Source organism: Pongo pygmaeus, chromosome 4 (genome assembly GCF_028885625.2).
Source record: "Pongo pygmaeus isolate AG05252 chromosome 4, NHGRI_mPonPyg2-v2.0_pri, whole genome shotgun sequence".
Taxonomy (NCBI): Eukaryota; Metazoa; Chordata; class Mammalia; order Primates; family Hominidae; genus Pongo; species Pongo pygmaeus.
This window is the reverse complement of record NC_072377.2, coordinates 107,226,038-107,238,367: the sequence shown is the minus strand read 5'-3', so window position 1 is coordinate 107,238,367 and position 12,330 is coordinate 107,226,038. Positions and strand designations below refer to the sequence as shown.

The following is a 12,330-nucleotide window of genomic DNA, read 5'->3' as shown; positions in this document are numbered from 1 at the left end:
GTTGTTAATCCAGAAGGGGGAGAATGACCATAAACTTGTGTTGAATCCTTCAGCTTCATAAAAATTTCTGAAAGATCTGACTTGAGTTTTTGAAAAGACTTACTTGCAGTTAAAAAGAAAAAGAGTTCCAGGGATAAAAGTATCTTCATTCCATGTATAATACAAGCAAAAATCTGTAAGTTCTCTTTAAAATTCTTTGATCCTGAATTATTGTAAAATGATCAGTAAATATTCCCTCTTGCCCCACAATATCAAGCTCTATGTTAGAAGTTGTGATGCTGCAATAATTCCTTTTACAATAATGGTCATGAAACACTTTCCTATTCAGCCTCAAAAATGGAATTTAACAGAATTGGGTTTCTAGATCTTAACTTAATCTTCCTATCAGGAGTCCTCTAAATTTTAAGAAAAAGCAGTGGTACTAAAAGGAATTGGTTGCTTGATAATAGCAAACCACATTGCTACACAAGAACAAAGTGAATGCTGGACAAAGTTTTCAGAGTGCTCCAGACCGAACAGGGTTTTGCTTTAGAAAAATAGTCAGGAACAGATGATGTTATACAGTGAAATATGCATCACCAGGTGCCCAAGAATTTTTCAAAGACACATCTTATTTGGCTGTTTGACATGGGTGGCTCTGTATTTTTGTTTAAATATCTCAATAAAACAACCATGTGATCAGAAAATTAGGAAGAAAAAAGTTATTGAGAATTAAGAAAAATTAAAGAATACTCATTGTAATTAAAAAATTTGTGTAGACTGATCATCTAAGAAATTAGAAGAAATTTTCAGGTGTTAATTTAGCATTAAAACTCATCATCATTGTGGTCATTAAAAGTTTGATGAGTAATGTTAAATTATTATGTAAATTACAGCTGAAAAGGGAGCTAGACAGTATCAATAATTTGGGTGAATAACAAGTTGGAATTGTATGCCAATTGACATTAAGGATGAAGAAATGAATGATACTGTATACCCCACATTTTGAAATAAAATAAAAATAAAAAAGGGATGAAGCAGGGGAGTATCTTTTAAAATAAAAGCAAAACGTACCATTGGTTGGGTGTCGAGCAAATGAGATAGAAAACCTTTTAACAGCAGAACCGCGTGTGGCGTCTAAGAAAGAGAAAAACAGGTACCTGAAATTCGTAACAGCTACAAAAAGAACACTTAAAAGAAAGAGGGGAAAAACAAATATATGAGGAGGTTAGAAAGGTGACATGCAGAAGGGACAATGAGAGAATGTAATAAGGCAAATATTGGTTAAAAGAAGTTAACTAGCTTGATGACAGAGGAAAAGTGTCAAATGAAATATACAAAAGAAAGAAAAGCAAGATGAGCTGGCAATTCTGGTAAATCCATGTTTTACTGTCTAAAATAAATTTGCTGATAAATGAGAAAATGTTTTAAATAAAGGTGATCCTGAAAGAGCTAGAGCCACTTCTCTTAACAAAAGGGACACGCTTCCATGAGCCTTAAAAAATTCTTAATATTCAAACTTAAGGTATATTAACAACATTAAGAGGATCTCCTTCAGCTAGGGATCCTAAAATATTCTCATCCTATGTTTATTTTTATAAAAATATTACCAAGATGATATTGTCCTCTACTTATAAACATTTCACTCACTTTAATTAGCTCAATAAGTAAAATAAGTGTTAACAATAAGTAAGTTTAAAAGATCAAAGAAATGCTTGTTCTTTATAATATAGACTATCAATTATCTAAAAGAAGAATACACATAATACTGTTCTAAGTTTTCCATTTCAACAAACTTATTGTACAAGTACTGTAAATCTAACTACAATTAACTGTCTGATGAAACATGGATCCAAGTTGTAGATAACAGAGATCACTGATAGTCATTTAGGCAAAAGATGACAGGATTTCACTTGAATCAGTCAGTGGCCTTAGATTTGCCTTTGAGAAATACTGCTCATGGGTGTGTGCATGGGTGTAGGTATGAATCTGTGTGTGCATGTGTGCACATACCATCTATGCAGCCAGAAGAGGTCAGCTTTTTACGATGAGTACGAGCATAATCCTGTAGGTTAGGTGCGCTTGAAGAACCCCCGAGCACCGAGGTGCTAAACAGGCCCGCACAGTGAGACCCTGATGGGAGTTAGAGAAAATACATACACAACGGGTGTTCTTCCATTCACATTGGGAATTCATGCAGCATGCAATTAACATGGCTCTTACCACATATAAGGCAACCTTTGGAAGTGCCTTGAACAGGCTCACAATATTCTTGTAATTTCCTAATGAAGTCAGTTTTAATACAATACTTCTAAACACCACTATCATTTATCATAGGTACAAATGGGGTAATTTAACATTAGACAAAATGTTATCTTTGAGAAAAAAAATATGTCCATATAATAATTATACATATACATCCTAAAGTATTAAAAACACTGCCATAAAAATAACTTAGAACAAGAAAGGACTCTATTAATCAATTTCCAAGGGCAAGCCATATCTTAAAAAAAAAAAAAAAACCTCTCCTAGCACAAATTAAGTCATATAAAATCAGTATTTTTAATGTATGTCTATAAGTGACAAATCTTTCCTGATGCCCCTGAATTAAGAATTACTACTCTTTCTTATGAAATAAAGTATATCAAAATTTATTTATTTGTGAGACCAGGTCCTTTTCAGTCATTCAAGGCCTAAATCACTTTAAATACTTAACAAATGACTTAAGATCTTAATTAATAAGACCCCCAATGAAAAACATTATTAGCAAATAAAACAGCCAGTATAAACTGATGCTCAATTTGTAGCAAAAGTTTTTACATCCAAATAACACTTTCATCACTGGGGAAGGATTAAATAAATTTCTATAAAATATACTACAATACATCAATAAGGAGTAATATATAAATTTCTATAAATATACTGTAGGAATATTAAAAACTATCATTACAAGCTATATGAAATTAAAGAGAGATCCTCAAGTATGTAGGTATCAACACAGTTCATATACTTAGTACAGAGATCACAGTACATACATAAACTTACAATGAGACCTGTTTTTGCCTTTATTAAACCTATTGGGACAACTATTTACAGAAAATAATACGCCACTATCTCATAGTTTATCAACCATGAGCTTTAAACCAAATGAGTTTAGAAAGGTCTTTTCCAATGTTGCTTTGAGTGTCAGCAAAGAACCAATTATGTTCTATAGGTTAATAAAGACTGAGACTGCCACTGTGCATTAGTTTTGCTTGGTTTTCCTTACGAGCTGCTCAAAGGAAAATTAATGTATTCATATAGGGTTTGAAGTATTCTGTACTTTAAAAATATTTTTAATCAGAAAAATGGAAAGTCCCTTTCTGCATGCAATAGCATCTTTTCATCTTTATCAACTGGGAAAATGAAGTTTCCTTCATAAATTAACTTACAGAGTACAAGATTAAAAACTAGCATTGGCAAGTGAACTAAGTGGTTATCATTGCAGGCATCCAAAAGGGTTATGTAACAAAATTAAATGCTATCTCTTCTTCATTTTATCAAAACTTTATTTTGAGTTATACAACTCAACATTTCTGAATTAGTACACATTAAATAAAAACTACAGCATAGCATTTGGTCATGCTTTCACCAAAGAGTTTTACATGTGTGCACAATAGTGAGTTTAAGAAGGGTATGGAACACAATTTCCTTTACACCACATACCTACAGTAGGATTCTGCTTCTGTTCCACAAGAGTTCTTGGTGTTCGCAGGTAATTAGCATTTTCAGATACAACCTGCATAAGGAATCCAAAATAAATGAAGTAAAACAGTAAAATAAATTCAGAAGTCTATACTTCATATGCAGCCTGTTCCAGACAGACAAAGGTTAATAAGCTGTATGATAAATATTAGTAGAAATACATAAAACATGAAAGATCATGCAAGATCCCCTTTTGAAGGGAGTCCATTTCATGAGGTCCTTGCAATGAAGTGGTGCGAAGCAGGCATTCAGAATGAAACATCATGTATGAAACAAGACAGATGAAAAGAAGCAATTAACAGATTGATATAATTTCACTCTTAAAAGAAGCCAAATGCCCACTCTTAAACAGCTCCTGTATTTGAAGGGGGAAAAAACAACTACAAACAAAAGAAAGGATAGACAGAGACTCTTGAGATCACCATACAATTATTGATCCATGCATGGGCTTTATCAGAGTAACCTTTAAATATTCACAGCCTTAATGGATACCATAATCCCTTTTCCTATAGTCAAATGCATTATATTTCCAAAAGGAAATTACTGAAATTATCAGAAACCTCATGTGTGACAGTAGACCTTCCAATGTAATAGAAATCATGTATATTTTAAGTTTCCAAATGTCATCACAGAAAGTCCTTCTGAAGTCATTTTATTTTGACCCATATTGTTGATGGGCACATATGCAATTGTTCACTCTTAAAGAGAACATTAAAATATTAAACAGTCCAAAGAAAAACAGACCATGTATTCCTTAAATTAGATACTTCCAAATAATGGAATAATGAGGAAGAAAATTATCAATATTCGATATATCCTGCTAATTAAAACTGGGCCGCATAAATTCTGATATTTTAAAAAATGTTTACCTTCTCAGCAAATTTCAAATTGAATCTAATTTTTTCAATGATGGAAGAAAATATTAATACATTTTCTTACAATCAAATTACATAATTTGTTTCTGAATGTTTTAAAAGACAAGTCAAAAAAGATTTCTTTCATTTTTAAATAATTTTATTAACAAGGTAAAATTCCAGGAGAATAACATTTATTGATTGTTTTTAAAATCCTGGATATTTGGGACCTTCTCAGTAAAAATACTAAACACATGCCATGTAAGTGATTTCTTTCCCTCGAATATTGGCAGATATCATTAAGTATTTTTAAATGAACTCAAAATTAAAAAACAGAAGGATTTACTCTAATGTGAAATACAAGGGATTAGATGTCCTCAAAGACAGCTGTTTGTTGCTCTGAATGCAGGGAGGAAAAATGTTTAATGAAGTAAAGTTTAAAAACCTGTTGCCATGAGCCAAAAATACTGGATGTGAAAGCCAATGATTTGGGGGAGACAGGGGAAGAAGTGATTTGTTCCCCTGATCTGCGTCTTCGACGCCCAGTACCCACACCACTGGTATAATGCAGCCAGGTACCAGTACCCTCTGGGCTAGACACACTCAGGGGGCTCTCTTCCTGGAAGTGAGAAAGGGGGCAAAAAAAAAAAAAAAAAAAAAAAAAGCAGAGCATGCAAAGTTAGATACAACAGAGCCAAATGATCAGAAAGAAAAAAAAATACAGTTTGTTCATATTTGCTTATTAATTTTTTAAAAAAACTATTAAACAGCAATTTGGGAGCCAAATATTTCACTATTTGAGAATTTGATAGGAATGACTAATAAATCTAATTGTATGTGATAACAATTATGGAAACATTTTATTACCTTAAAAGACATAAAATACTTATACTGCTTCATAATTGTCCCTTCCCTGTTAAAACTGGAAATATTTTAGTAAGTTTCTTTTTTAGCAACTTTTAAAATATAAAGGTTTTCTGCTTAATTTTAGATATTCAAAAGATTTTGTGCTATTTTGGGTGAATTTTTCAACCCAAGACACTAAAGAATTGTGCAAAGGGTCAAAGGGATTTCAATATACATAACTTAGAAAACTAAATCTGTCTGCCTGACATATTTAAAAAACTCAGAGATCATAAGATGGACTCAAATTGCACCTGTTTATACTTTCAAGCTATCTATTTGCCCCCTCCAGAGATATTTACAGATTCAGTAGGCAAAACATGCAGCAAACATTCTCATTTTACATGTTTGCATGTTCAGGTTTCAGAGAGTGAGGACAGAGTAAAATCTACTTGCACAAAATGAAGAGAACAGTCTTTTTCTCTGTGTGTCTTTTGGAAGTACAAACTTCTTATATCCATGGAGATGATGGACGCTGGAAAAAGTCTTCAAGATTTTACTTGAGTAATTTACCTTATGGAAGTAAAAGTTTAGCATGGCACAGAAATAATCTCTTGAAATCAACTAAGTATTTATGAGAAAAAGGTTTATAAATGTGTTTTGCGTTTTAAAGATTAACAAGGGCAGTGATTTTGTTAGAGGTTTTATAAATATAGATGAGTTGCAAAATGAAGACTTACAATACATTTTGCTGTATTCAGTGTTATATAGGCTTTTTGGAGGGCAGAGGAGAGGGTTTAATGGTGAAATTCTGAATAATTTGATTAACTATAGATTGCTTATTCAATAACACATCAAAATCACTGCCCTCACACAAACAGTAGTGTAGGTTATATTAATTAATATAGCTTATTTCCCAAATTTTCTGAAATTAAGGATACCTGAACATAATCCCAGATATTTCATTTTTTCCATTAAGTTATAACAGAACAAATAATTCCAAGTTCTATAATTGTTAAATACCCTCTTTTATAACCCTTTTCTTTTGTAATTAAAATATCACATTCAAGGGAACCTTAACGACTATATAATTTCCATTATAAAGTTATAAGGATCTACTTTATGGACAGATTTTTGCCTATATAAAATTGTCAAACTGGAGCACATACATATTTGAAATTTGAGAATCATAAAACACATGTATTTGTATAATTCGGGGCTGTAGAAATGATCACAATTCTTTTTGTTGTTTTTATTCTCACCCATCAAATGCTAAAAAATGCTATGCCTAATTCTTCAGAACTGGCATATTTAAATAATGTTTTTTTCTAAAAGTTGATGGTTCTATTTTAATTTCTTCGTTTACACACATATACACATACATATTGTATATATATGTGTGTATTTATTTATTTATTTTTTGAGACAGAATCTTGCTCTGTTGCCCAGGCTGCAGTGCAGTCAGGGGGGTGATCTCGGCTCACTGCAACCTCCACCTCCCAGGTTCAAGTGGTTCTCTTGCCTCAGCCTCCCATGTAGCTGGGATTACAGGCCGGCACTACCAAGCCCAGCTAATTTTTATATTTTTAGTAGAGACGGGGTTTCACCATGTTGGCCAGGCTGCTCTCGAACTCCTGATCTCAGGTGATCCACCCACCTCGGCCTCCCAAAGTGCCGGGTTTACAGGCATGAGCCACCACGCCAGGCCCCTCTTCCTTTATACTTTTACTAGAGCATTTAGAAAACAGTTATAAGCACTGACCTCAATCAGTGCTGGGAGACTCATCCTACAGAAAACAGAGATAACCCCAAATAAAACTTATTTAAAGTATTAAAAATGTATACAGGTGCTAAAGCTTTATTTAACAAGCTTCATTCTAACTGCTAAACTTTCCTTTTAAATGTTACTTTATTAATTATTTAAATGTTTTTCTATTAGAGAGCATAAGAATTATTCTAACCTATTTATAGATCTTAATATAAAGGTAAAATTTTTGATTATATTATCAAATATTCAAATTCCTATATAGACTTTGCAATTAGGCTAACAATTTAGAATTTCATTTCTTTACCTATAATATCACTTGAATCAGTTATTGCTAAAGCATCTCCAGCAAATGCTCTCTACTCTTTTTTTTTTTTTTTGAGAGAGTCTTGCTCTGTTGCCCAGGCTGGAGTGCAGTGGCGTGATCTCAGCTCACTGCAAGCTCTGCCTCCTGGGTTCACGTCATTCTCCTGCCTCAGCCTCCTGAGTAGCTGGGACTACAGGCGCCCACCACCACATCTGGCTAATTTTTTGTATGTATAGTAGAGACGGGGTTTCACTATGTTAGCCAGGATGGTCTCGATCTCCTGACCTCATGATCCACCCGCCTTGGCCTCCCGAAGTGCTGGGATTACAGGCATGAGCCACCACACTCGGCTTGCTCTCTAACTAAAATTATTCTTGATCCATTAAATTAGGCTTTTAAAAAAATTTCGTTATTGAAGATCAACCTAATGTAAATATTCCTAATGTAACAAGACAAAAAAAAGCATTCATTTTTCAAGTTCCTAGAAACAGCTTATTTTATATTTGCATTCTTTTTTATGAAAACTATATGTAAAGCTCAACATTCTAAAGCTAATCTATTTTTGAACTGCCTCTATATTTTTTGTAATTTATTTTAAAATAGATCAAATAACATTTAAAAATTTGTTGGTTTCCCAAGCTCCACAATTAAAGCTGTATTTTCTTTTCTGTTTTATTAAAATATAGTTAGTTTACTGTATGAAAAATGTGTTCTGATACACATACTTACATCATTTGTAGCCATCTTCCTAGATCTTGGAAGTGGAGACTTCCTGTGTATATGAATTGGCTCTGATACCATTGGTTTAAACAATATCACAGCTCGATCAACTTCATCTCTCTTAGAAGTATGTGGTTCATCATCATTATCAATTTTAGAAGGTCTCCTGCCTTCATTCTGTGAGCAAAGAATATAAAACACTTTTACTATTCAGATTTAAGAAATCTCTTCTGATGAAGAGATTCAACTACCACTGGTAGAGGTACTTGAAATACATATACAAGTTTCTTTACTCAGATGAATTAACATTAATTGAACTCTTCTAACAGTTTAGTATTATGCTGTGTACTATGAGGGAAAAGGCAGAGTCTCTGAGTTCAAAAATACATATACTCTATGGAGAAATTAAACAGTAAAATGACAATTAAAAAACCACATAAGACAAAATGTTTTATTACATTTCATCAAGTGCAAGAATAAACAAACAATAATAATAAATGACAGTAAGAAATAATAGAGATGAGCTTTGTTATATAGGAGTCTCATCAACCTGAGCACGAACTAACAGCACTTGTATTTATATATTTTAGAATATTTAAATCTATTCCAAATATTTCTAATAAATGTGATAACTGCATTAAATGTAACAATCATTCAATGACTCATTAAGCATTTACTAAGTGTATAACATGTGCCATGAATTGTACTAGGACACAGATGAATAAGACACAGTCCCAGATTGCAAGAATCCTCCAACATAGTATGGGAGACAGGCAAGCTAAAAATTTTTATATCAAATATCCAACTATAAGATAATGCATACATTGGACCATAGTAATACAGTAAAACACATATTTTAAAGCAATAAGAATGCACAAACTAAAACTAAATGCAACTACATTGATGAACCTCATAAACATAATATTGGCCAAAAGAAAATAAGCTGAGCACATAAAAACCCTCATCAAATTAAGGGTTACAGAGAATAAAAAGGTACTTCTTTAATCAAATAAGGGATATCTAAAACTTGAAGGGATCATCACAGTTAATAATAAAACACTGAAAGATAAGAATGTCCACTACCACTAAATCTATTCATCATTCATAGATGATGTTACGATCATATACATAAAAAATCCAAATGACTCTAAGGGTAAATTGTTAGAATGAATAACAGCATATATCAAGTTATAAGTTTGCTAGCTATAAAATTTTTATACAAAACTGAGTTAAAATTTAATATGACAAAAACAAAAAATGAAATTTAAATAAATCATAAATAAAATTTAAATTTATCATAAATAAATCATTTATGACAGCATAAAAAACTATAAAGGAACTAGGAATTAATCTGACAAAGATGGTGTAAAACAATTATTTGGTGCAAAAGTAACTGTGGTTTTTGCTATTATTTTAATGAAAAAATAATGATTTTATCAAAAAATATAAAGTATAGTTAAATAAACTCAGAAATATACCAAGTCCTTAGACTAGAAGACCCAGTACTGAAAAAGTATCATTTTTCTCCAAATTGATCTGCAGAGTAATGGTAATCTCAATCAAAATCTCGAAGAGTCTTCAGAATATTATAAAATGATCATAAAATTTATATGAAAATGCATGAAACATGAAATATTCAACATAATCTTTAAGAACAACAAAGCTGGAGGAGTTCTGTACTCAATATCAATATTTATTATAAAGCTATAATAATTAAGACTGTGGTACTGGTAGAGAGAGAGACAAATAGAGCAATCAAGTAAGACTAAAAATTCAGAAACCAACCAATCAAAATACAGACACAATATATGTCTGCAGTATTAGATGCAGTACTATAGGCGGCAGAAAAAGGATGAACCCTTGAATCTATGATACTGGGGCTTAGTTATTCATAGAGCGAAGACAACAAAACTGGACTGCACATCACATGTACTACATCCAAAAAAGTCAATTTCGGTGAATTAAAGGTTTAAGGTTATCCATTCTAAACACGGCCTTAAAATTCAAACAATCTAAACAAAAGATAAAATTCCTAAGTATTCCAATATGCATAGAAGTGTAGTCTATACAAATCACACTTTAAAAAATTTAAACCATTTTCCTGCTTAGAAGTTGAAATAAGAATTATTTATAGTACATTATAAAAATCTCTTATAGAAACCTCATGAAAATCTAGAACCATAGTAACTAAGCACTGAGAGTTACACCTTCATTACCTCTCTGGAAGCTGGTCTATATCCATAGCCAGATGGTAAATTTTTGTCTTCTTCACAACCTTTGGCTCCTGGACTAAAGTGTAATTCAACATGAAAGCGTTCTTCTGAGGAAAGATCCTAAGAAATATGACAGAACATTTTCAAAATGAGAAACTTTAAGCTCTTTATTTATGTCAGGTAAAACACAAGTCAAGAGCTCTGTTTACCTTATTAGGATCCTCATAAAGCATGATAACAATCTGAGTCATGTAGTTGAGCTCATTGACAACATTTAAATAATCCATAGCTCGTTTCCACTGTTCATCCTTTGATTCCTGAACAAAAAATACATGTGGTAAGCATTTTCTCAAACTGTGTTACTTGAAAGTCACTTTATTGTCACTATGGTAGCTTGTTTAATCCTAGTGATACCACATAAAGTGAACACTTATTATATGCAAAATTTTAAAAAATAATTCCACTACATTTAAAAGTCTTAGTAAGTTATTTAAGCTTGTTTTGATAAAATATTTTTAAAATCTCTACAAGTTTGAGTATCCCTAACTTGAAAATCCAAAATCCAAAACCCTCCAAAATTCAAAACTTATTGAGCACTAACATGACACTCGAAGGAAATACTCATTGGAGAATTTTGGGTTTTCAGATTAGGGATGCTAAACCAGTAAGTATAATGCAAATATTCCAAAATCCAAAAACAATTCCAAATTCCAAAAAACTTCTGGTCTCAAGCACTTCAGATAAGAGATATTCAACCTATATTAGAAGTTCTAGTGGTAACGTTTTTTAACCGCTTATACAAAATGAAAAATAAATAATTTCTTGAAATATGATAAACACTAATGAATTCTGAGGGTAAGAGACAGTTTTTAACCTTGTTAAGTTCCAAAGTACCTAGTATAGTATCATATTTCATAACCACAGAATACTATCCTATAACAGGAATGCCATTTTTTCCCACCATCATATAGTTCATGTATGCAATATAGGCCTATCAACAAGTATCCCTATTACACTGAAGTGATATTCAAAAATCAGAAGGAGGCATATGTAAATTCTATTGATCTTACCATCTCCTTCACCATTCCTCCATCTTCATTCTGAGAATCATTGGTCTTTAAACATGTAATCATAGAGCATCAGAACTGAAAAGGATCTTAGAGAACATGTACTACAAGCATTCAAAGTAGAAAATTCTATCTGAAAAGGCAAAACTACTCAAAGTAAAGTCTATAGTCAACAGTTAACAGGATCTACTTAAATTATACGTACATCACAGATAAATTTCCTTTGTTGTATACTATGTAATTACATTACAAATATATAAAAGCACAACATTTCCTTTTTGTATACACTAAGAGTATACAATATTATGGACTTTAGTACAGAATGCACCTTGTTTTCAAAGCAAATTATAAGACCACACATTGACTGTATGCTTTTTAAAATTCAGCATGTATTTTATTTCTTTTTTAGACATTATACATTCCGTGTGTGTGTGTGCGCACATGCATGTGTGCAAGTTTAGGAGGTAGTATGTGAAAAGATGTATTTTTCTCAAAATTGATAAGGGAAAACATAAATTAGCATTACTGAGTTTCACTAAATATAAGTTAGCACAAATGATGAGTTTAAATACTGAAAATTTTCATTAGGTGAACAGATAATTGATCTTGTGATTTTGTGATACTCCAGTATTAAGAACACCATTTAATGTCTAACTCAGTGTTGCAGTTATAGATTTTGCTAGGTCTTGTCCAATAAATAGATAAAATTAAGTAATATTTAGTAGTAACTTCCAGAATGGAATATGTAAGAAGACACACAAATATCTTTTTAAATTAAGGCCCCATTACACATATTCCTGAAATCTTATTTATAATCTTAGTTCCTTAACAAACTTTA

General features: G+C 31.8%; 1 protein-coding gene across 22 annotated transcripts in view; it reads right to left on the bottom strand.

The window, feature by feature from the left end:
* The window catches only part of PPIP5K2 (diphosphoinositol pentakisphosphate kinase 2), an 81,221-nt gene that overhangs the window by 14,754 nt on the left and 54,137 nt on the right, over positions 1-12,330 (bottom strand). For 5 of the 22 annotated variants that reach the window (XM_063665097.1, XM_054489054.2, XM_054489053.2 and 2 more), the window contains 8 exons: positions 11,496-11,540; positions 10,635-10,742; positions 10,429-10,545; positions 8,222-8,389; positions 5,023-5,196; positions 3,685-3,757; positions 1,993-2,112; positions 1,054-1,116 (listed from right to left, as the gene is read on the bottom strand). In XM_063665097.1, the coding sequence (XP_063521167.1) occupies positions 1,054-1,116; positions 1,993-2,112; positions 3,685-3,757; positions 5,023-5,196; positions 8,222-8,389; positions 10,429-10,545; positions 10,635-10,742; positions 11,496-11,540 (868 nt within the window). Of the gene's footprint in view, positions 1-1,053; positions 1,117-1,992; positions 2,113-3,684; positions 3,758-5,022; positions 5,197-5,876; positions 5,994-8,221; positions 8,390-10,428; positions 10,546-10,634; positions 10,743-11,495; positions 11,541-12,330 lie in introns of all 22 variants that reach the window. The other 17 variants (XM_063665106.1, XM_063665103.1, XM_063665104.1 and 14 more) reach the window with 12 other exon arrangements.